We start from the raw sequence: 25,075 nt of genomic DNA, 5'->3' as shown, positions 1-25,075 counted from the left end.
ATTCAAAAAATAATGTTTTTTTCCACACATAGGCTTTTTGTCTTTTCTAAATAACCTAAGTTTGATTATTTTTAGTTTTTAAACAAAAGAAAAGAAATAAAACTTTTGCAAACATATAGTTCTATGGAAGCATATTGCTGGTATGTGAGAAAATAACTTTTTGCTGTAACTATCACGTTTATACAACATATCCCATTTGTACAATATACTTTTACGTTTATACAATCAAAAATTAAGTGACAGCAATACGCTTCTGTAGCTTTCCTCTTAGCATTTTTTGGAATATTTTCTTTAAACAGGAGCACATGGCATATTGTAATGAACCAGATAATAGACAAAAAAATTGATATTTATAAAAATATTAATTGCACCTTTTGTGTTTTTTCTATTTGGAAAATGTTGTTTAATTTAATAAAAAAAAAAAGTACTTTACTGTTATTTCTTTACATCTGAGTTTTCTCTTTATCAGTTTTTTCCAAAGTTTTAAGAGCCACAGGTTGTTGATGTTGTTTTTGGCATCCAAAATAAAATAATGTCTAAATCTAAACCATATTTTATTTAGAATTGTTGGACCGTTCATGTTGTTGTAAATAACATGTCATTCTATTCTTAAGTTTGACATGTTTTAGTCATCTATTTTATGTAGGGACTCTGATCCAAAGAGGCTGTGACGTGTAAAAAAACATCTGGCCTAGTGTTAACTAATTCAAGAAATTGCATGGTGCATATTTTAAACAGAGCTGACTTAGAGTTAAATAATTTGTTGCATTGCACTTTTTTGAAAGCTGACAAACGAATTACATGTTTCAATGTGTTATTAGGATTAGATTTGATCACACTCAGTTTTGAGGCCTGAAATTTATGGGGCATAAAAATCTTCAAGAGAATGCCCTAATCTTCAGATTTCAAACTCATTATGATCTTGGATTAACTGTGCCATTTTCCAAAATTTCAAGACTAATATCATAATTATTAAAAAGTCTATGTAAAAAATACACTATGTATATTTTTATGTAAAAAAAATTGAACAACAACAAGTTTTGAATTCAGTTTAATCAAGACTAAGATATCTGAGAGCATTATGCTTTTTGTTAAAGTATTTGAAAAATAAGAGTATGGATAATTGATAATAAACACTCAAACAGTGCCTTATCTGTCAGTTTGACCAATCTTGCAAGTTATGAAATTAGCCCCAATGTTAAATACTAAGTTAGATGAGAATGATCTGGGCTTGCAAACTGTAATTTCAATAACCTATTATCAAATTATGAGAAACGATTTCAGAATTTACAAGTTAAGCTGTTAAATCATTTTAAACAGGTTCAATATAAAAGCTTCAAAAGTTCCCAAACATCAAAACTCACATTTTTTAGAGTTAACAAGTTCAATAAATGTTTTATAAGTAATGGTTGTATGTCAGAGAATCTAGATCAAAATAAAAATGTTTGGGGCATTACACATTTATAGTTAGAAGAGGATATAAGGGCCTTTTGTTAAAATAAAAAAAAAATACGTCGTCTTAGTTTAACTCAATTTCTCATGTCAAAAAATCCACCTCATGGTAATTCTGAGTTATGAATATTTTTAACAAAAAACATACTATTTTATTCGCTTATTTAGAAAAAAATCGTAGTTGTTTATTTGTTCGAGGGTCGAGGAACTGTTTTCGTGTAACTCGGGGAAGAAAATCCTCATCGGACTTAGACCGGAAGTATAAAGTATTCGAAGGAAATAGAGCGCAGAGATTGTTTTATTTTAAAATTTAATCAGTATATCTTCGATTTATTTGTACGGGAAGTTTTCTTTTTCCTGTTTAATATCCGAAGGAGCATAAAAATAACCTTTTTTTTTGGGGATATTTGGCAAATTTATGTTGAGTTTTCCGATGCTAACGCCGGAGCTGCAAACGGCTAGGTTAAAAACCAGCTTTATCCGGTAACACCGCATAAACCTATTTTTCTTCGTTATGAATCCGTTTGGAAGTCCGCAGGGTGGAGCTTTCCAGGCTCCCGGTAGCTCCATGAAGCCCAGTCTCTTCCAGGTTTTCGGACAGCAGAATTCCAGCGGATCTCAGGGACAAAGTTTTGGTTTCCAGCAGCCACCTGCCTTCGGACAGCCGTCTGCTACGCACCAGTCTGCAGCTCAGGGTGGTTCCATTTTCGGACAGCAATCTGTAGTGAATCAGCCTGCCACTCAGGGTGGGTCCATATTCGGACAAGGGTCCGCTCTTAACCAACCTGCAGCAAAGGGTGGCCCCCTCTTTGGGCAGCAGTCTGTCGTTAATCAGCCAGCCGCTCAGGGCGGTTTCATCTTCGGGCAGCAGTCTTCAATAAATCAGCCTGCAGTTCAGAGTGGCTCCATCTTCGGACAGCCATCCACAGCGAATCAAACTGCAGCCCAAAGTGGTTCCATCTTCGGACAGCAATTGACAGGGAGTCAACCCACGGCCCAAAGTGGTTCCATCTTTGGACAGCCATCCATAGGGAGTCAACCTACGGCTCAAAGTGGTTCCATCTTCGGACAGCAATCGACAGGGAGTCAACCTACGGCCCAAAGTGGTTCCATCTTTGGACAGCCATCCATAGGGAGTCAACCTACAGCTCAAAGTGGTTCCATCTTCGGACAGCCATCCACAGGGAGTCAACCTACGGCTCAAAGTGGTTCCATCTTCGGACAGCCATCCACAGGGAGTCAACCTACAGCCCAAAGTGGTTCCATCTTCGGACAGCCATCCACAGGGAGTCAACCTATGGCCCAAAGTGGTTCCATCTTCGGACAGCAATCGACAGGGAGTCAACCTACAGCCCAAAGTGGTTCCATCTTCGGACAGCAATCGACAGGGAGTCGACCTACGGCCCAAAGTGGTTCCATCTTTGGACAGCAATCGACAGGGAGTCAACCTACAGCCCAAAGTGGTTCCATCTTCGGACAGCCATCCATAGGGAGTCAACCTACGGCCCAAAGTGGTTCCATCTTCGGACAGCCATCCACAGGGAGTCAACCTAGGGCCCAAAATGTTTCCATCTTTGGACAGCAATCAACAGTCAACCAACCTACATCCCAAAGTGGCTCCATCTTCGGACAGCCATCCACAGCAAATCAACCTACATCCCAAAGTGGCTCCATCTTCGGACAGCCATCAACAGTCAACCAACCTACATCCCAAAGTGGCTCCATCTTCGGACAGCCATCCACAGCAAATCAACCTACATCCCAAAGTGGCTCCATCTTCGGACAGCCATCAACAGTCAACCAACCTACATCCCAAAGTGGCTCCATCTTCGGACAGCCATCCACAGCAAATCAATCTACATCCCAAAGTGGCTCCATCTTCGGACAGCAATCAACAGTCAACCAACCTACATCCCAAAGTGTTTCCATTTTCGGACAGCCATCCCCGATGAATCAGCCTGGAGCCCAGAGTAATTCCATTTTCGGACAGCTACAGACTCAGGCCCAGCCTTCTATGAGTCAGGTTCCATCCTTTGGAGAGACCTCTGGGTTTGGAAAGCCACCTCCTGCTTTTGGAAGCTCTCATATTATCATCACCTCCAGTTCCGGGCAGACTTCGTCCGGACAGACGGCCTCGTCTAACGTATTCAGTGCTGCGCAGAATGTGAACCAGAACCAGGGGTTTGGACGCCAAGATTTCAGTTTCAAGCCACCCACAGAGTCTGTATTCAAACCCATCTTCAGTAGCAGCCCAGAGTTGGGTAACAACCAAACCCTGACAACTTCTAGCTCGTCTTTTGGAGGAAGCAGCTCACAGAGGGGTTCCAGTTCCACTGCCTTCTCTGCTCTGACTGGAGCCAAGTCTGGGCCGACGGGTTTCAGCTTCACACAGCCAGCTGCAACCTCCTCTGTATCCAACCAGCCGACAACTGCTAACAGTAATCAGGGCAGCAGCACTCCTCACTTTACCTTCACCAAACCTGCTGCCCTGCCTGGATCCAGCTCCACTGGTCCCACTACAGAGCCCACCACCCCATCATCCTTCAATTTCACAGCCAGTGCCCTGCAGACTCAGCCAACTCAATTCTCATCGAATGTTACTTTCAGTCAGACTCCATCATTTGGAGGCATCCACCCTAAGGCAGAGTTTAGTACTGATGGAAAGGAAGGCGGCACAAATGTATTTGGTCGCCTCGGGAAAGCAATCAAGAGGAAGGATGATCCTGCAGCTTCTAGCTCGGGGTTCGAGAAGCCGGCTGCTGAAGAGGATGCTCCAGCTAACATTGATTCACCAAGACATCCTGCCAAGAGGCAGGTAACGAGGTCCCGTGGTCCTGCGGGCTTGTTTGGCCAGGCGTTGAGCGGGATCCGTAAGAACCAGGGAAACCCAGTGAAGAGGGAGGCAGCTAACGAGGCTTTGAGACAAAATCCAAACCTGGAGGAAGAAGAAAAACCTCAGGGGAATGACCCCTCTGCTCTGCCACCCACTGCACAGATACCAACCAGAGACGCTGTAGGAAAACCAGAACGATCAGGTGAGATTTAGAGAATTTGCTCCACAGTGTACACCTTATCAGCCACACTAAAAAAAATACTTAAACTATAATCATACTAACAATGATCCTGGGACCTTGGGAAGAGAAGGAGGCCCACAGCATCACCAGCCTCCACTGAAACGATGACTGGAGGATGTGTTAACATGATCTTTGCTCTGAGTAAATAACACAGATCATGGTAAAGTTCCAGTCATAAACTCTATGTTTTTATGTTAGTATGGTAGAAAAGGTTTAACCACTCTCTGCTGCTAATCTTTCAAACAATGAGCTTTATTCATGTGTTTGGCTTCGTTAATTGCTTCCTTCCTCTTTGTGGTGACAACTGGGTTCAATCTAAATACCTCAAATTTTTTAGGACACTTAATATGAAGTGCTATCTTCATGGCAGAAAATTGACATCTTTTTTCTAAAAATAAGTGCATTCTCTCTTGAATTGAGAAGATAAGTGAGAGACTTGGCCAATGGAACAAGAAAATTTACATTTAAAATAAGAAAAAGCAGTTGCGTCGTCTTATTACAAGTGCATATTATCTAATTATCCTATTTTAATGGTAAAAATACTAATTCCATTGGCAAATCATCCCATTTAATTACTAAAATTGAGGGTAAATACACTTGATTTAAGACACATTTACCTATTTTTAGATCATTTTTGCAGTGTGAATAGTGCTGGCAGTTAGGAACCAGAGGGACCAGGATGCAGGATACTTCTTAGCATCAATTTATTTAGTATATGGAGCTCCTGGCTTTCTCGGCTTTTGTTTGAAGATAAATGGAGGCCATTTGCAGAGCCCACCTCAAGAGTTCAACAAAAATACATTATTTCTTCACAGACTCTTAGTTGACTCATGCTAATGTCCTCACCGACACATTTTTTTGTAGTTCTCCTGAAAAATGGAGTCCCAATTTGGCCAGCATCACTCATGTGCATGTTTATTGCTTGATAAAGTCCATATGGTTGAAAGCTGTCTGGTTTCAGCACAGCAGATCAGAGCTCCTTCGCTTCCCTGCATAGAGTCCTGTTAAGCCCATAAAAGGTGGAGGGATACACTGGGAAATCGACATCTAGAGAAGTCAATTTTTTCTTAAAATAAGTGCATTTGTTCTTGGATTGAGGAGGTAAAAGAGACATCTTGCCAGTGGAACAAGACAATTTACTCTTGAAATAAGAAAACACAATTGCATTATCTTATTTTACGAGTAAAAATACTCATTCCATTGGCAAACTATCTCATTTACCTACTTAAATAAAGGGCAAATGCACTTAATTTCAGAAATGTTTATTTATTTCTAGATAGTTTTTCCAGTGTAGGAGCTGTTAGAGCTATAATCTAAGGTTTTCAGATCGAGCCCTGGAGTCCTTGTTCTGGCAGTTGCTGAAAGAAATCAGTTTGTGTGCCATCATACTTAAAAATTCTGGGTGACTAACCAGAAGTTCATTGACAATCTAGTCAATTTAAAAGGCTGCTTTTAGTATTTTTCTTTTAAAAAGGATCCAATAATTTTTCTTCCAATACTTCAAATGAAAACAAGTATTTCTAAATGTAGAATTTGTCTCTAGTTCACTCAATGTACTCAAATTAAAGGTTGGATTATTCATGGTTTAAAAGCTCCACTGAGGATGTTATGATTTCAGTTGGTTTGTTTATTAGCAGTATTACTTGAAAGTTCTGAATAGATTTCAAAGAATTTTTCGTTAGGGGTGCGCCTCATGCCAAGAAACAACCCATAAAAGTTTGGTAATAATCCAGATCATGTGTTAGTTCTTAGCTATAGGTATTGGTCACAACATTTGCTGCTTGGTGTAGGTCTGTGCTCTCCGAGTGCTTCTACTTAGATTATGCTGCTGCCAGAAATATTTATTTCTTTTAAAGTTTTTGCCACATATTTATAATTGTTTCTAAGAATTTAATTAATTTAGTCAAACAGCGGCTTCTCTAAAATAGCCTCTGAATGATAAGGTGGATTATTGTTTCCCTCTGTAGACACAGTGGTCCCTCCAAGCTCAGTGGCCGAAGCGTTGACCCCCGTCAGCCAAGGAGCACGCAGGGACAGCCTGGACAGTCTCAGCGGGTTGTCTCCCAGCGATCTCACCACCATCATGTGCAGGAACATTCCTCCAAGCCTTAACAAAAAGGACGTGATCGAGAAGCATTTTGCCCGTTTTGGAAAAGTCTGTAAAATCTTCTGCCGACCCAATAAGAACCTGGCCATCGTTCACTTTGAGGACCATGTGAGTTATCCATGATTTTGTTTAACGTACTCTACGATTGTTCTGACTCACACTGAACCACAGGACGCTGCTGTTCTTGGTGTCTTAGTGGAGAAGCATCTTTTCTGCAGTGAAAGTGTTTTCTAATTTTGTTCTGTTTTCGTTTTTTTTTTTTAAGGTTTCCGCTGCCAAAGCAAAAAGGCGAGGAAAAGTCCTGCATGGAGAGGAGCTGCTCCTCCTCTGGCAAAAGAAGAAGCAAAGTAAATCAAACTCATTTACAACTATCAACCAAAACTACACTAAACTTCATAGTACTGATGCTAAAAATCTAAAAAGCAGGATATGAAAATGTTTTCAGATTAAAGCTAAACATTTTATGTCCTCTGGAGTTTAGCCAGATGAGGCCAAAAGAGTTATGGTTTAATAGAAGGTTGTTAAAATCCTAATAATTTGCTGGACCTCTTCCAGTTACTTTACCCACAAAACTATTTTTTATCCATCAACAAACTGGTGACATTTAAGTCTGCTTTAAAATAAATCAAGCTGTCTGTTGGTCAATGTTTTAATCAACCATTCACCAGAAATCAGCAGCTTTGATGCTTGACCTTATGCCTAAACTTTATGATTAGGCTAAAGTCTAACTGACTATTAATGAAAGATATCTGGTTGAATGTAAAAGAAAATGTTAATTAATTGATAATTACGTCATTTTTGGGGGGAGTTCTGTTACAATTTTAGCCGATTTTACTGTAAATTGATGAATGGATGTGACCCCAGACACTCTTACTGTCTGCCATGTTCAGATTAAGTTTATTTAACCAGACAAGGTTGTTTGGAACTTTAGCTCAAATGCTTTTATTAAAGCTTAACTAATACATTCCACTTCAAACATGTTTCCTTAAGATGTTTTTATGTTTATTCTTTGCCTTCTTGAAGTGAACAGTGGTTTTTATGACTCAAAGCTGCTGTATGTTAGGTTACTGTTAGCTTGTCAAATCTGCAGCTGTGTTTATAATCAGTCAGTACCACAGCAGCAGAGCTAAATAGAGCTCCTGGCCCCCATCTGGCCCCTCTAACAAAACTTTCTGGATGGACCTCTGTAACATCAGAGATGGATCAGTGGTTCTGGGGTCGTCTTTTAGGCCCTGACTGAGATCATACTAATATTGTTAGTTTTTTTTTTTAGATCATATTATAGATTCTGAGTTGTTTCATTGGTCCATTTCAGGTCCCGGTGATAAAAGCAGCAGATCTCCGCCAGAAAAGGACAAATTTGCAGGAGAAAGTCCTAAAGTTGAAGAGCCCAAACCCGGTTCTTCCCCTCTCAGGCGACCCACACTTATGCCCCCCACAGTCAGCAGCCATCTCACCTTTAGACAAAGGTAACTCCTGTGTTTCAGAGCCTGTTTTTTACCCTGGTTTTGTTCCTGCAGCTCATGGACTCTTTTCATGCAGCTCTCCTCTGAGACCGTCTCCATCCAAGCAGCCGCTGTTTGATCCAGAGCCTCAAAAAGAGAACCTCACAGAGCCGCAGAGCTCAGAGCGAAATGTCCCGTCATCCCTCAGCCACCTCATAGGACAGTTCGCAGAGACTGCCGAGGAAAGATACCGCATCCTGGAGCAGAGAGACAAAGTTCTCCGTCAAGGTGAGGGAATCTGTCGACACATCTGAGACCCTGATGTGAAAAAAACCTAACCCTGTCCACATGTGCCCTCAGAACGACCAAAGAGGACAGACTTGGACCTGTCCAGGGTTTTTGTAGGGACGTGTCCCGACATGTGTCCAGAGAAGGAGAGGTACATGAGGGAAACACGGAACCAGCTCAGCGTGTTCGAGGTTCTCCCAAACACAGAGATGGTGAGGGTCTGAAACTTTATTTCGTTTTAATCTGGAGTTTAAATCCAAAAGGTTTTCCGTTTTACCAAATATGATACCTTAATGCAAAACCCCAAAGTTTCTTCAGCTTTTCATGTCCTACATTTAAATAACCTCCTAAGGACACCAAGCCATGAACAGTACCGTTCATCCAGCATTCAGAAGTCCTAACTCCTAACCGTTTCACTGGTAGAAAGGGAACGCTGGACTGCTATGCTGAATCCAGACAGACTTCAGCCTTACAGACGTCATTAACAGACGGAAACGCCCATAAATGATGCTGGTCAAATCTTGAATACAACCTTTGAAAGTGGAACTACAAAATAAAAGTTACATAAATGCAGTAAAGCTTTCTCTTATAAAAATGAAGCCATATGAAGGTGAGGATATTAGCAAGTCTCAAAGATTTCACTGAAGAAATAATGTTTTTATGTTAAACTTCAGGAGGGTTTCAGTAAACCACACAGCTCCTATGCAGCGGATAGGAACGTAAGCTGGTCCCTATGCTAAATTAACTATCCATTAGAAGCTTCCACCTTCTGTACTTTCTAGACACCACTAATCATGGCAACCGCTGACGCTCTTCTCTTTGCACTATTGGGATGGACCCCAGGTGTCCAACATCTGTACTGCAGGCAGGACAGCCCAGCAGCTCCACCCTCCTGTGGTCTTAAAAGCAACAGTTGTTGTTTATTTATCTATTTGGCCCCGTTAGCCACATCCAATGCTCTGCTGTTCTTCCTTGAGTTCGTTAAATTGAAATATATGTGAAATTACATAAAACCAAAATGATCATTACAGTTCACAATTAACAATATAAAATGATGAAATTAGATCTGAATAAGATGATAATTTCAATCCACAGTATGAAAAGTCTACTTTGCATAAAACCAAGATAGTCATAGGTAGGGGTGGGTATTGCCAAAGAGTCACGATTCGATCCGAATCACAATTCACATGCCACGATGCGATTCTATCACGATGCATCGCAATACTTGAAATATTACGATGCATTGCGATATTTTCACTGAACACTGTAAGAAAAAAATACAGCTATTACCAATGGCTGACTGCGTGGGTATGATCTGGATAGTGTCTTCAATTGATACATAACTGAAAGCAACTGAATTCATAATTAGCTTTGTTTATTGAAACTACTATCGAAGGATTGCCATGAAAACAAATACTGGACACAAATATTACTATTACTGGAGTCGACACACTGACAAAAAGTGCTTAGGATTTATAAAACTTAAAATAACAGTGCCGTTTACATGGCCTCAGTGGCCCTTTAAACCAATGAAATGGAAACATTATATCAATTTAGTTTTTACATTCTTTGTTTTCAACGCCAAAATGCATTCAAACATCTGACTTGGAATGTGATGGAGCTGGGCAAATTTTCTCAGTCTCCATGTTTTGTTTATAAATGACTCGTCGCAGTATCCGCAGCGACATCTACTGGACTGAAAGTTGTATTCCACTTGTTTTTGGCTGATGTGTGCCAACCATTCATGTATTTAATTTATTCCTTTTTGTTAATTAAGAATCGATACTTGGCATCAAGAATCGACGCAGCAGATCACAAAAATTAGGATCGCGATGCATCGTCATGAGAATTATTTTGCACACCCCTAGTCATAGGTTTCAATTACTCAAAACAATTACAGTTAACCACAAAGGAAGATGTTTACATCATACAGGAACAAAATAAATCACATCTCTTGGCACACAAGCTACTGAAAACATTTGTGGATTAGATGACATCCTACTGACTAACAGGCTGGATGCTCCTCTTCCTAATAAACATGGTGGACGAGCATCGGCTCCGACCGGTGAGGGTTTGCCAATACAAACAGCTGAAGACATCTTGCGATTTAGGACGTAAATGTCACAAAGATCAAGAGAACTTTGAAAAAGTTGAAAACATCAGTCTTTCCTACTTCCTCATGTACTGTGGTGTTGTAAATATGCGGTTAGTGCTGTACACGCCCCCTGGAACCGGACAGGATATTATATACAAGTGGAGAAGTCATTCAGACTATAAAAGCTGCAGGCGCTGTGTCCATGTGTCTCATCTCCAAATGTAGCGTACGTTCATCAAGCATAACGGAGCCGTTAATATCAAAGTGAAGGCTGCGTGTGAAATCTCACAGAACAAAGCGTTTCTAGTCGTTTCATTTAGGCGAATTAGAATGGATGTGGTGCTGGGTTGGTCAGAAATAACGACTGCCTAAGATTCTTCCAGATGTTTTGAAGGTTTTAATGCTGTTCTTGTTATTATTAGCTGTTCTTAAATATGTAGTTTGCAGCTCTGACACACAGGAAGGAGCTGATGTTAGTTGCAGAGCGCACACCTTTGCTTTTATTGAAAACCTTCAGATATTTTTAAAGGATCCGTCTTCTGTTCCAACCAGGTGGATCATGAAGCGGCTATAAAGGAGTACAGCCGTTCCTCCGCCGACCAGGAGGAGCCTCTTCCTCATGAGCTGCGGCCCCTTCCGGTGCTTAGAATGACCATGGACTACCTGGTGACCCAGATCATGGATCAGGCTCAAGACAACCTGAGAGACTGGTACGACTTTGTGTGGAACAGAACCCGAGGGATTCGCAAGGTCAGGACCGAAGCAGCATCTAGCAGCGGTTTTTAAAACGCAGCTGTTTCACCTTTTGCTCCGCTGATCCATCCCACAGGATATCATCCAGCAGCGCCTCTGCTGCCCCGACACCGTGGCGCTGATAGAGAAGTGCACGCGCTTCCACGTTCACTGCGCCCACCACCTCTGCGAGGAGCGCCTGTCGTCCTTCGATGCCAAAATCAACAACGAGAACATGACCAAGTGCATGCAGAGTCTGAAGGAGATGTACGAGGACCTGGCCACGCAGCAGACCTTCTGCCCCCGGGAGGCAGAGTTCCGCCAGTACAGCGTCTTGCTGAAACTCAACGATGGCGACATCCTTCGGTCAGTCGGAACAAACCCCACTCGATGTTTCACCTAAAACAGGTCCAGCTGTTAGCTTCAGCTTTTATTGGACTGCTTTAATGTCCCCACAGGGAGGTGCAGCAGTTCCGCGACGAAGTCCGTAAATCTCCTGAGGTGAAGTTTGCAGTTCAAGCCTTTGCTGCTGTTAGCAGCAACAACTTTGTGCGTTTCTTCAAGTTGGTGAAAAGAGCTTCCTACCTGTCCGGCTGCCTCCTACACAGATACTTCAACCAGGTGAGGAACCAGCAGGGAAGCTTTCCTCCTTCACTTTCTGATTAACTTTATATTTGATTCACGGTCGGCTTTGGATTCTTTGCTTAAACCATTGAAAGTTTCTATATTGGATGAACAAATTAAATGTTTCTGATGTTTTTGTTTTAAGCTGCTTCTTCTTACTCTGTTTCAGGTCCGATCAAGAGCCCTAAAGACCCTGAACTGGGCTCACACTGTGGGTCCGCGATCAACCCCGTTTCCGGTGGACGACATCGTCCGAATGCTGATGTTCCGCAGCGCCGCAGAGGCGACAGACTTCATCCAGCAATATGGGCTCAATGTTAATGATGGGTGAGCCTCAGCAGCGGTTTGACCATATCATGTTCAGTTCTCCTCCTTAGCAGCTGGACCTTCTCCAGGCTGACTCGCCCATTAGAAGGTCGGGTTGTAGCAGAACTCTGTCGGTTCTCCTCAGGATGGTGGAGCTGAGTCGGACGTCCTTCCAGGAACCGGAACTGCCGCTGTCTCTGAAGAGGTCCGACGTGATCCTGGCTAAGAAAGCGGCTCTGATCGGACAGGTGGTGAACGGCGGTCCACTTCCCAACCCACCTCGGCACACTCCCGTCTGCAGCTTCGACTCGCAGAGCAAATTCCGAGGAGACGGCGTGCTGACAGAGCCCAGCTTCAGCTCCATTAGAGGTTTGTTTTCAGCATTTGTGTGCAGTCACCTCCTTCTCTCTCAGTAGAACCTAAGGAGCTCCTGTGGTTTGTTTCAGCTGACGCTGTGGAGGTCAGCTCCCCGCCCCGCACAGAGGTGCCCACCCAGTTTGCGTTGATCAAAGCTCTGGATGCTCCGACCGCTGCAGCTGAGAGGGGAGAATCGTTTCAACCTGCAGCTCAGCTCTTCCAGCCTATCCCTCAGCCTGAGCTCATCAAACCTCCATCACCTGCACCCAAACCTCAGCCGGTCTACAGCGAGGAGGTGGGAAGAGCCCGGCAGGATTTTCCTGCTCTGTAAACTCTGCTTTGGTTTGTACTCAGCCGCTGTTTTCTTCCTTCTGTTTCAGGACATCATGGCGGAGGTGGACGCTGTGATAGAGGAGGTGGTTGGAGCAGAGGTCAGGGCGGTGGCTGATGGTGGCGCCAGCTACGCCAAAGCTGCTCTCATGTAAGCTAACAGGATTGGATGGTGTGTTGAGGCTATGCAGACAGTTCCACTGATTGAACGTTGCTGTTTCTGCAGGGAGAGCAGTGTGCAGGTGGAGGCTCTGGTGGGTGAGGTGTCAGAACAGATGTTGAAGGAGATATCAGCTACGGAGATCAAGTTAGAGCAAGAGCGACTGGCTGAAGAGAAACGCAGACTCGAAGAGGCCAGGTCTGTTCCCTGATGATTGTAATCAAACTGTTTTTAACAGGAACTCCAGCAGGATAGAGGATCAAAAACATTATGAAGGGTTATTTTTCTCACAGCTCACCTCATCTTTCTTTACCATATCTGTTTGTTGAAGGAGGAGGCAGGAGCATGAAGCTTTCCTGATGCAGTTCAGTGGTTCTCTCTGCACAGAGATTATCCATGAGGTGGTTGACGAAGCTGTGAAGGAAGCCGCCACCTCTGAGATCCAGTAAGATTCTCTGAACCTTGAAAAACTAAATCTATAATGTAGAATCATGGTGGAAAGGAAGTACTTACCGTTTTCATTCAGTTTTTAGGTATCAGGACAAGTTAAAGTCGTAGGGAGGTCATATTTAAATTTCAAATCATTCTGGCTTAAACATGTTTATAACTGTACTCTTTATCGAACTATATTGTTGCAAATTTTCTATTAAAAAAAAAAATACTATCTTAAAATTTGTGTTTTTTAGCTGGTTAGTTATACTTCAGCTTGAACAGCCAATCATATATTAACGGTCATCTGTCCCAGTGTTCACGGGGATGGACGTCTGTGTCTTCAGCAGGCGTAGAGCTAACAGAACTGGCAGCGTTGCGAGGCAAGGGCTCAAAAATGTACGGCTGTAAGCCTTCTAAACCAAACTAAGCTTCTGCCGCCCTGGCGTCCTCTTCCACAACAACTTCCTCCCTGCTAGCCTCCTCTAAATGAAAAATGTATGACAGAGGATACTCATCCACGACCTCAGACACAAAACTCTCCTCCTCTTGCATGTTTCCGCTGTCCATAGCGTTCCTTGACAGTGTTATTGCTAAGTCACCAATTTAGTGCTACTTGGTCCCATTGGAATTTATCATTGGGAACCTACTAGCACTAAGTTGCTAACTGGTTAGCAAGATGCTTCCGACAAACCGGCCACAACCAAACTTGCTTGAGAACCTTCCGCCACAACAATCCTGCTCCCTTGATAAACGGCCAATCAAATTCACCCGGGCACCACTTGGACAATTCGGAACTGCAGCGGTTGGAACAGCCGCTTCCCTATGACTTGTTATCAGCTGCTTTTCAGAAAACGGTTTAAACTGATATGTAATCCATTATATTAATTAAACCAAGAGAAACCTGACATGAAAAGCATAATGCCAAGATGGAAAGACATCAGCAATGAGGTGAGAGAAACTGCTGATGCTGCCTGTTAATCTGTAAGTGGTTATAAGATCATCTCCAGTTTCCCCCATCAGATTCAGCAAAAGGTCAGGAGCTTGGAGGAAAGACCAGAAACCTCAGACCCCACAGACCCAGTTAGAAGGTTAAAGGTCATAACAGGACAGTTTGAAAGGTTGAAGGAGAAATCCTCTGCTGGGTGGCAGCAGGACTGAGGTCCGCAAAGCTGCTTCTGGGACAAAGTCAAAGACAGATGAGTCCAAAACCCAGAAGTTTGACCATAAAGCATAGAACGATGATTGGAGAGAACCAGACATCAGCACAAACGCCTCAGACCAACAGTTCAGCTCAGCAGTGGAGGGAGGATGGTCTTTTCTCATGTTTTGTTGCTACAGAAACGGGGAACCTTGCAGTCTGAGGGCTCTGCATCTAAAGAGGAGTTGGATTAGAGTCCATCTGTCTAACAGCTGAAGCCTGGACCCAACTGGGTCACCAACAGAACAATCCTCCCAAACAGTAACTAATCTAGAACAGTGTGACTGAAAAATAAAATAATTCAGCTGCTGGAAAGGCCTAGTCAAAGCCCAGACCTCTGTCTGGTTAAAATACTGTGATGTGACCTAAAATCCACCATAAAGGGAGAGTCTTAGTCAGACAACCTGATCCTTCCTTTGGTCTTTCATTCTGTTGCTTTATGGGATGTTATTAGACACATTTTTAATCTTGGCTTCGTCTTTGTAAAAATAAAAATAATAAGGATGGCATTCATCATATCCTGAGGCTTAAAGGAGCCTAAACTTAACTTTCTTCTCTGTTACTGTTCAGACTATCAAGTGTGACTCTTACATTTTTTATTTTTTTTGCTTTCAGGGAAGCATTAAAGGAGAAAGCGGTGCGTTTTGCTAAATGCACCGAGCAGATCTGGAGCAGCTTGATTGAGGAGACTTTGAACTCAGACATGGCCCAGCTGGCAGAAGAAGTTCTGGAGGCGGAGAAGGAGCTGATCCGCAAGTTCATCAAAAGGTTAAAGCCAGGCGGATATAAACGTTGTTGCTCAAACATGTTTCCTGTTGGCCGGTTAGATAAACTTTGCAGAATTGTTTGGTTTTTAGAGGATCTGTGATGTTTTCTGTTTAACCCACCAGGTGGCGTGAAGTGGTCGCAGTTCGCCGTCAGCTGAAGCGACAGATGAGAAGTTTTCCTGCGGCGCCGTGCTGCGTGGACCCCCACTTCAAGCTGAGGGCCCTCGCTCCCAGCGCCCCCGCACGGCCCTCCATGGCCGATCTGGCTCGAGGTCTCGTGAACCTGGGGAACGGCGGCTTGTTGGCCGTGTCTAGCACCAGGTGGGTCCGTCCCACCCTCTACTTGGTGCTGAGCGCGAAGCAGCTTTTTAACGTGTCTCTGATTCTTTCTCAGGTTGTTAGAAATGAGACGAAGCGCCGTCCACCAGATGAGAGTCCATTTCTACTATCAGCAGCTGCTTGAGTAAGTCCTGACTTTATTCAGATAGTGGTTCATATCCTAAAGCAGCACTTTAAACTGGTTCTGTTTGTTTCAGGGAGAAGTCCTGGAAGCCTCTGGATCTACCAGCTCTGGCTACAGAAAACGCTCCAGCCTCCATTGACAGGATCTTCTGGAAAGCTCTGCTGCTCTTACCCAGCGATCAGGAATGCAAGGTTAGCCCAGCAGACAGGTGAGCATCACAGACTTTTATTCTTTTTTTCTCTGAATGGAAAACTTCTTTATTTCACAAACCGATTCTGTTTTATGAATTATCAGATTACTTTGACTGGATTTGGATGGAATATATCAGGGTTACAGTTCATCAACCTTTTGTCTTTGAAGCTTTTATATTTGCAGCTGAGTCAGAGGGTCAGTCAGTCAGAAGAAATTATGCTTTGGGCAATGTTTTCCACACAGAGCCCTGTAATGCTGCATGTTTTTAATCTTTCTGCGTGTTTTTAAAAAGCCACAATAATCTTTTTTTATGAACAAAGAAAACGCTATTTAGAAACGCCTTCATTAACAAAAAGGTTCAAACCTGCATGTGGGAAATATTCAATCTTATGTTCTGGTGTTCGCAGATTTTACCACAAACATTAGAAAGGTTTTATATTCACTTTCAATGGTACCGGGATGATTTCCGACACTGCGCCACTCTGAACAGAACAGAATATTTTAGTAGGGTTATGATCCTGATGAACTGACTGCACAGAGGAAGTTTTAAGGTGGACTTGCTCCCTTAAATAACATGTTTAAACAATGTTTTTCCTCCCCATCAAAGCAAATAAAGCCAAGCCACTCTTTAGATTGAAAGAAAATGATAGAGCAGCTCAAAAACCACTTTTCATTAAACAAAGTAAATAGTGAATATTAGGATTGCTTTTACTTTAGATACAACAAGATAAAACATGAACCTTATAATAATTAGAAGAACCCCCTTTGAAGTTTATTTCTGCAGAAAGGAATTCCTGCATAAAAGTTAGTTTTTAAGTCTTGCAATAGATTCTCAGTTGTTCTGGACTGACTAGGTCATTTTAATAAATGATTCAACCAAAACCCTTCTATTGTAATTCATGGTTCTTATATTTTTTATTCAATATCTGCTAAAACAAGCAACAGCATGGATCAGATCTCTAAAAAGGTCAAAAGATACAGGTTTTCAAAGGCCGATATTTTTCCCCCCCAATGTATTTTGCCAATGTTTTAGTTTTGGCTGATTTTTGGAGCCATAATTGCCTTTTCTTCCTCCATTCATAAAAAAAAAAATTGACACAGTTTTGACAAACGTTGTCAGCTTTTTATTTAATGCATGGTTAATAAAATCCTTTTGCTGCAGTAGACAATGTTTATTGTGCAGAATCGTGGGCAGAAGTGTCTGAATTTGAAAGGTTGATTATGCTGCCACCGTGTTTCTGTTTAGGGATGGTTTAATGGATTCTAGTTAAATATGGAGAAGATTAAGTTTGGGTTTAGAAAGTTACTCAGAGGTTTCTTTGTTAAATTAAAATGTTATGTAGACTTGGAAAAGAAAAATGCAAACAATTTGCTGGTATTTTAATGTATAAGAGCTCCATGGTGTTTTTATTTTTTATGATAAAACAGACATTTGTTTGAAACGTCTCTTTAATGTGTCTGATTGTTCCCCGTGTCTTTTTTATAGGATCCTTTCAGATTGGCTGGAGGTGAAACTGGGGCGTGATCCAGAATGTGAGGAGGAGGAGGAGACAGACGGGAGCCTGAAGACGCTGTGCGTCTCCAACAGTCTGCAGGAAAAGGGAGAGGGAACTTATAAAGTCCACATTACAGTCAAGGTTAGATGAAAACATGACGCTCAAGTTGTAGAAGAGCTTAAAGGTGGAGATTTACACATTTCTGGGCTTATTAGACTCAATAAAAAAAGATTCTTTATTATTTTTAAATTTGATTTGATTCCAAAGATAAATGTCTCAATAAAACACAATTTCACCTTCTGAGGAGGTTACTTTAATCCCGTTAGACTGAGCAGCGTTCTGCTGTGTCTTCCAGGCTTCCAGAGGTCCTCTGACGACAGCCGGCCTTTCTGGAGCGGAGGAATTCTGTGAGCTGCATGGCACCAGAGCCATCATCATGCTGCTTCCTGGGCAGCCCCTCGTGGAGCCGGAGCAGGAAGAGCAGGACGTTCCTCTGCTCTCTGCTCTGCTTCAGCTCAAACAGCTGCAGCAGATCAACAGCTGGAACTGCCCGCTGCCTCTGGTCATCTTGGTACCCTGGCCCCATAGTGATGCTGACGCCCAGAGACTAGAGGAAGGTGACTGGAAAAGAAATCCAACCAGCCCTCTTTCTAACTATCTATACATCTGTCCAATTAACCAACCAACATACATCCTCACAACCAACATTTATCGTCACATCCACACTTGGAAAAAATCAAAATCCGTTGGAAAAAAGTTATTTTTTCTTAAAATAAATGCATTTGTTCTTGGATTAAGGAAGTAAAAGAGACATTTTGCCAATGGAACAAGACAATCTAGATTTGAAATAAGAAAACACAATTGGATTGTCTTATTTCAAGTGCATGTTATCTAATTATCTTATTTTAAGAGTAAAAATACTCATTCCATTTGGAAACTATCTCATTTACCTACTCAAGTTAAGGGTAAAGACACTTAATTCATACATTAACCCATGCATGTATGTCAACCCTTTATTAACTCTTTGTTACGTATTCAGCACTTGTTTAACTTGGTAGAAGGATGCTGTAATAACGTCTGATGCTCTCTGGTCTCTCAGCCCTGAAGCTTCACGCTCTGATTAAAGAAGAGCTCATCTCTGAGTTCCTGCTCGTCTTCATACCAGATTCAACCAGTGACCTGCAGGGATCCGAGCAGGTAAAACACAAATACAACTTTAAGCTCTTTGAAAAGTGTCTTAAACGGAAGTATTTCAGCAGTTTTTAAATTAAGGCTGACTGTTGCTAACAAACTAGTTCTGAGAGAACAGAAGTTCTTCTACTTTTGCTTGCTTTCATTAATCTACAATTTAAGCGATTTCAAGTATCTGTAATCTCTTCTTAGAAGCTGAAATAACTGAATTTTGATTTAAAAAATAACTAAAATTAATAAACTCCTGCCACCTTTTTTGTATTTAGCACTTTCTTCAGTGATATTTCTATTTCTATTGATATTGGTGTATCTATCTCCAATCATTGACATTTGCGTTGACTGTAAGTGATTCTCAGCCTTATTTATTTTTCTGTTTAAAGCTTTAAAAACTTAAAATACATTTGAATCAGTTTAAAAAGTCATTCATTTATTAATTTTAAGGCATGAATCTTGATCATTGTCATCGACAACTTTATCTCTCCATCTGTAGCTGACCCAGGCCGTCCGCTGGCTCCTGGGCCGCTCGCCACCCGCCCCCCCTCTGTCCTGTCGGACCCTGGTGCAGCTCATCGAGGCCAGTTTGAGTCAAGAGTTCTGTCCCAGAGTTTACTCCAACCGGCAGAATCGTGCCGCCGTGAAGCTTCCCTGGCAGGAGGCGGCGCCCGTCGTCCATCTGTATAACGCCGTCCTGGCTCATGTTGCTGATAGAGTCTGCTCCAGGAATCTCTCTGACCTTTCCTGGCCTCCTGCCGAGTTCAGCCAGCCTGAAACCAGAGAGTTTATCCCTTATCTGGGCTGGAACTCTGAGCAGCATCTTTCATGGCTCCGTGCGGTTATCCTCAGCCTGCTGCTGCCGGAGTGGGAGGAAATACCTGCTGCAGGTAGGAGAGCAATAAAGTTTAGAACTAAAAACACAGAATAAGTGATTTAAGGTTATTTAGTCCGTCCCTCTTTCTTTCCACTCAGACTCCTGGTCAGACATCTGCTCCTCCATCTTTCGTTACGCTTCTAAGATCCCAGCTTCCCGTCACAGTCAGCCGCTCCTCATGTCGCGACTGGAGAACCTTCTGGAAAAGGTCAGATTAAAGGCTCAACTCCCCCAACCCAACAGATCGAGGCTAACTGGTGGAAATATGGACCTGGAAGAGTCGAGGGTTTGCTCAGCATTCAGACTGATTCCATGGGATGATGTTGTGCTGATCTTCATCGACCACAAACTGAAAGACTGGCATCCGCCCGGACCTCCTGCCTGTCCAGGTAAAAACCCAAACATGCAGACTAGACCGGTCCTGAACCCCTTCTTACCTCTTAATCACTTTCCTCTAGAAATCTAAACTTCCCTGCTTTCTGATAAAGGGACCTTAATAAATATATAGACCTTCAGGTCTGTTGGATTTAACTTGCATCCAGTCCTTAATACAGGGTTTCCGCGGCCCATTAAAAAACATTATAAGTCACTAAATTTTTATTTTTTAAATGAAGACCTTCATTGGCATTAAAATTTATTAAATGTAAATTTTGCTGCATTTAAAATGCTTAAAAAAATTTGTTTCTGTAAACAATTCCATCAGATATAACTGATTCCGCATGTTTGCGTGGAAGTGCTTCCGGTTGATCGTCAGGCCGCATGTTTGGAAAAGAAGCTCGAGGCGGAGAAAAAGCTACTTGTTGATGGCATCAAAATTTTTTCTAAAAGCATTAAAAAGCATCAAATTAGGCTTACTCATTCCTGTAAAAACCCTGTAATAATACACCAATTGGTCCCTATCTGACTCTCCTTTCATCTATTTCTCCCTCCTTCTAGGATGTAGTTTATTTCCTCTCTGTAGCTTCCCAGCTGCTGACAGTTATATACAAAGATCAGGAGGTTTAATCACTTGTTCTGATGTTTTTCCTCCCTTTTTTTTTAAAGACGCAGTGACGGAGGATGGGGAGATCCTGGTTTACTTCCCCACAGGTTCCCTAGAGGGTTTCAGACCTCCTGCAGAGTGGGCGCAGGCCGTGGAAAAAACCCACCTAGAGAAACAGCTGGAGAGAGACCGGTGAGGAAGCCGCATGGATCCACTTCATTAGCATTTATTCAGATTAAGGCTTTCAATAAAATATTTCCAGAAGCATTAAGGTTTGTTAGAGAAGGAGAAACATGTCTGAGATGTTCTTTGCTCCTTAAATACCTTCGTCACAAGTGGTAGTTTTATATTTGGTCGATTTAGAAAAGGGGATGAGGATGATAAGGGGGCTCTGGTCCAGATTTTCAGATGTCCTGACCGTCGTGCCTGCATAGTTACAGTACATGACGTCCAGATAGAAACCTTCCATCGATCTGCCAGATCTCTTGGGTCAGGGCCATTCTGGGCGGGTTTAGAGATAACCCCGACCGCTGTTAAAGAAGGAGAAATTTGGTCCCTGGGCACAGCTGGTTGATGCAGAACGAGACTTTTTATTTAAATTAGGGCAAAATTACTAAAGAAATGAACTGTATAGGCAGAGACTTTAGTGCATCCAAATATGCTCTAAATTGATTTAATAAAGTTGTCTGAATAAAAAGAAAGCTCTTGTTTTTTTCTATTTAGCCAAAAGAACTGGAGTAAAACTTTTACAGTCTTTGGATCATTTTCCTATAAAAAAAATCTGTTCAATTGCAATTTTTTTAATTGAAATGTGTTAAAAGTTTGTATCTGTTTCTTTATTTCTCCCCTCCTGCTCTGACTCAGAGTGACTCAGCCTTCCTGCACTCCGCCTCCTGCTCCTTTCTTCAGACAGAAGTTGTTCTGCAGCTTGGTGGAGGCCCCTGAGACACCGAGGGCCCCTCTGGACATCACACACACACCCACAGCAGAGGAGCTGCTGGCCCACAAAGTCCTTCAGAGCTTGGAGGAAGAAAAGGTTGAAAGCAAGAGGTACAGATCAGTGACTGATGCTGGATGTGCGGAAAATGACCTTAAATAATCTGCTGGTTTCATTCATTTTATTAATGTAATCATAAAAATTATTTCATTTCCCTTTGGGATCAGTCCAACATTTCTGAGTTGAATTGAATTATCCTCACTAACAGAAAGTTCAGATTAAAAACAATTTTACAATTTCAAACCTTTGTTTAACCTTTGCAATTAAGCCTTAGACTGGCCCTGTGGCTCTGAAACTGGGACCGGTTTGATCCTAAAATCAGTGAAAGTTTTTTTTTTTTTTTTTTTATTCTGAATAGAATGAAGATTTCACTCACCTAAAATGTGATTAAAGTAATCTGTATTCAATGTTGGATCAAACTTAGACTTAGACAACATTTATTGTCATTTTATATACGCAGAGTGTATACAAAACAAAATTTCATTTAGTACAGCTTTACAGACAGTAATTGAACATTTCCATTCCATAAAGTGCAGCAGTGATGTAAAAAGTGTGGGAGAAAAAAAGCCAGGTTAATTTTCAGTCTCTAAGTGTTTCGGTCGGTCCATAAGCCCTTTGTCACAATAACAAATCCAAAGCCAACTTCAGGCCCTGATGCTGTTTTAGGAACCATTGGGCAAAAAACAGGAATCTGACCTGGAAATGTTATAGGAAGCTTCAGGTTAGTTTTCTTAGTTTTATGTTGTTTTTTAGACTTGGAAATTGCAAAAAAAAAAATGTTTAGAGGCTTTTTGGTCAATTAATTCCTGTTTGTATTGGTAAACCTGTGGATTCAGGGAACTTGGTCTCCTGGAGCACCATCCATCCCTCAGCTCCTCCCTAATGCTCCTATATAGCTATAGATGAACTTTCCACCACTCTTGGTCTTTAAAAAAGATCCTACCTGGGAAAATGCACCTTATCTCAACAGAACCTCCCTTGTTCTGTTTGGGTTTATTGAGATTGTGGTGATCTCTGAGTAGGGCTGGGTATTGTTCAAAAATTTTCGGTTCCGGTACCAATACCGATACCCTCACTTCGATACCGGTTCCTGAACGATACTTTTTTCGATACCAGTTTTATAATATCAATTCGAAGAAAAAGAAAATTACACAACATAAAAAAGTACAAATCTTGAGTTTTATTTAAGCTCTGATTTTTCCATTTACATTTTTCCTCTTACATAAAAAAAAATAATAATTCAGTGTCTAATATTCACTGTTACATTGTGAGGACCTTTTTACTTAGCAGTTTTCCTTTAGAAAAATTACCATGTCTGACAAACAAGCCCGTTGAATGGGAATCCTATTGACAGCGCACCGCTGGTATGTGGGGGTCTGAGCGGCTCCGACAGAAATATTGGAAGGCAGGATGAACTGACTGCACTGATTAAGTTTTCAGGTGGATTTTCCCACTTAAAAACATAATAAAACTACTTTATTCCCACTGATCACAGCAAATATAGCTGCAAGGCAAATAAAGGATAGAGTAGCTCCGCCCAACGCGCGTCAGAGCCACTTTTGCACCGCGCAGCCAGAGCAGCAAAGCTGCTTCAGCCGTGCGTCAGAACTAAACTGGTACAAGCAGCAAAAAAGGAAGCAGCAGACGTGATTTTGCTGCTCCTGCTGCGTCCAGTTTGAAAGCAGCATGATTCACTCCGCTCTGGCTTTGCTCTGCCCACGGGCTGCTGAGAGGAGGATGGTTGCACCGGCTGCGGTCCGCTCTTCTTGCAGTCAAACACCAAGCAACTTTCTGCTCTTAAATTGTTTCCGTTGTATTGCATTGCACACTATTGGCATCAGACTTAATAAAGTGAAGCAGCACTTTTGACCTGGGGGGGCATTTTAAAGGGGTTCCGCGACGCTGCAACCAGTTCACCACAGATACACATGAAGCCTGGCTGTAGGCTTCATGTGTATCTGCTTCAGACCACCTGTGTATTTTTCCTGGATGACGCAATCACGTTAAGTGTTACAGCCAATCACCGAAACTTGGTACCGCAAGACGAGGCATGTTTCGATACTCTGTAGAACCGAAGCATTTCGGTCGGTACCATAAAAGAACCGAAGTTCGGTACCCAGCCCTATCTCTGAGTAAATATCTGTATCAGAACTGAAATGCTCCAAACTTCTAAAAACATCTGGATCAGAAAAGTGATCATCCAGAAATCTGGATCAGATTCTCTAGAACTGTTTTGCAGTTATCTGGTGTCATTGTACCGCTCCCTCTGTGCAGGAGCTTGGAGCAGCTGCAGCGCTGGCTGGATGGTGACCCGTTGGACCAGCTGTCCACTCCGCTCTTCATCCCGTCCTCTACCCTGCTCTCCTCACCCACCATGAAAGCTTCTCCCTCAGGCAGGAGGGAAGCTGCAGCAGCGACACAGGTTTCCTCTTTTTTTATAAATCCTTTATAAGCCGTTTAATGGATCCTTCTTCTCAACATCTTTCCTCTTTTTCCTGTTTCGTTTGTCTTTATCAGGACCTTCAGAGACCTGAGCTGGATGAGCATGTGGACAGGCCTTCCTGGTCCAAACCGCCTCGTGTTCCTCTGGCTCAGAGACTGAAGGATTTGGAGCGTCAGGTTCTGGCGAGCAGAGAAGAGGAGCTGGCCTGGAGGTTCAAGCTGAGCGGGTTGCTGAGCATTGTGGATGACTGAAGATTTTTTTAGGTTTTTAGATGGCACCCTCTGAAGAAATAAAATCTGGTTTTTAACCAATACTGTGTTCATTTTAATTTGGTTTAGTGCCTTTTTAGTCAAAGTCAGCATCGTTTCTTTTATTAGACCAATGTAATGTTTTATTAAAGTACTGAAGAGGTTTTGTTTTTCATTTTGTGCAAATATTGAATAAAGAAATATTTTTATGTAAACATTCAATTTGTTCTTTCATCAGTTCATTGATGAGGACTTGTGACCTTTTAAATGCAAGGAGGGATTTGATTGGACAGTTTAAGGCTAATAATAATTGAACTTTATTGATCTCACATTGGAGAAATTTACCTCTGCGTTTAACTCAGAGATCCAGAGTGGCAGTCTGTGGGAGTGGGGCTTGAACTCGGAGTTCCAATCTCTATGCTCTAACCACTAGGCCATCACTCCCCTTGAAATAAAAATAAATAGACTGCTGGGAGATGTGTTTATTTCTGTGGAACATCAGTTTTAAACAGTTCTGAACTCCTCTCTCAATGGCCTGTTGGTCAGGATCTTCTTAAAAAGCAGCAGATGTATGGATTTATCCATCATACTTGCTCCTATAGGTGTGACCCATGCAAGCAAAGGCTTCCAGGCAAAACCACGTCCCGCATGGGAAGCAAACTCTCCAGGATCTGAGGAACGACCAGAACACTGAATAAAGAGCTGCTGGTTATTTGTTAGGGGCTAAAACTACAAGTCATGGCTCAACCTTCCTATGATCCATCAGTCCTCTGAACCCTCCTGCAGTAATCAAGACCTTCCCTTAGAGTGGATCTGAGAGAGAAACAA

At 42.2% G+C, this 25,075-nt stretch overlaps 1 protein-coding gene across 2 annotated transcripts; it reads left to right on the top strand.

Moving 5' to 3' along the window:
* The first annotated feature begins 1,687 nt into the window (after positions 1 to 1,687).
* Positions 1,688 to 24,462, top strand: LOC119774015 (minichromosome maintenance complex component 3 associated protein). Of its 2 annotated transcripts, XM_038271277.1 has the most exons (29): positions 1,688 to 3,057; positions 3,109 to 4,487; positions 6,494 to 6,741; positions 6,899 to 6,980; positions 7,949 to 8,102; positions 8,176 to 8,366; positions 8,439 to 8,578; positions 11,014 to 11,211; positions 11,291 to 11,559; positions 11,652 to 11,814; positions 11,987 to 12,144; positions 12,269 to 12,492; positions 12,570 to 12,775; positions 12,861 to 12,961; positions 13,037 to 13,168; positions 13,302 to 13,415; positions 15,216 to 15,368; positions 15,491 to 15,688; positions 15,762 to 15,830; positions 15,904 to 16,038; positions 17,509 to 17,659; positions 17,874 to 18,135; positions 18,618 to 18,715; positions 19,200 to 19,590; positions 19,676 to 19,966; positions 20,622 to 20,751; positions 21,424 to 21,609; positions 23,831 to 23,978; positions 24,074 to 24,462. In XM_038271277.1, the coding sequence occupies exons 1-29, from the start codon at positions 1,967 to 1,969 to the stop codon at positions 24,248 to 24,250; spliced, it is 7,239 nt and encodes a 2,412-aa protein (XP_038127205.1). In that variant the 5' UTR covers positions 1,688 to 1,966; the 3' UTR covers positions 24,251 to 24,462. The 2 variants fall into 2 exon arrangements, with proteins under 2 accessions (XP_038127205.1, XP_038127204.1); XM_038271276.1 differs by having other exon boundaries at positions 1,688 to 4,487.
* Positions 24,463 to 25,075: the final 613 nt, after the last annotated feature.

The sequence above is a fragment of the Cyprinodon tularosa genome, unplaced genomic scaffold, assembly GCF_016077235.1.
Source record: "Cyprinodon tularosa strain WSP-4 unplaced genomic scaffold, ASM1607723v1 ctg798, whole genome shotgun sequence".
In the NCBI taxonomy this organism is placed as follows: domain Eukaryota; kingdom Metazoa; phylum Chordata; class Actinopteri; order Cyprinodontiformes; family Cyprinodontidae; genus Cyprinodon; species Cyprinodon tularosa.
Note: the sequence above shows the minus strand (reverse complement) of the source record. Positions and strands in the feature narration are given on the sequence as shown.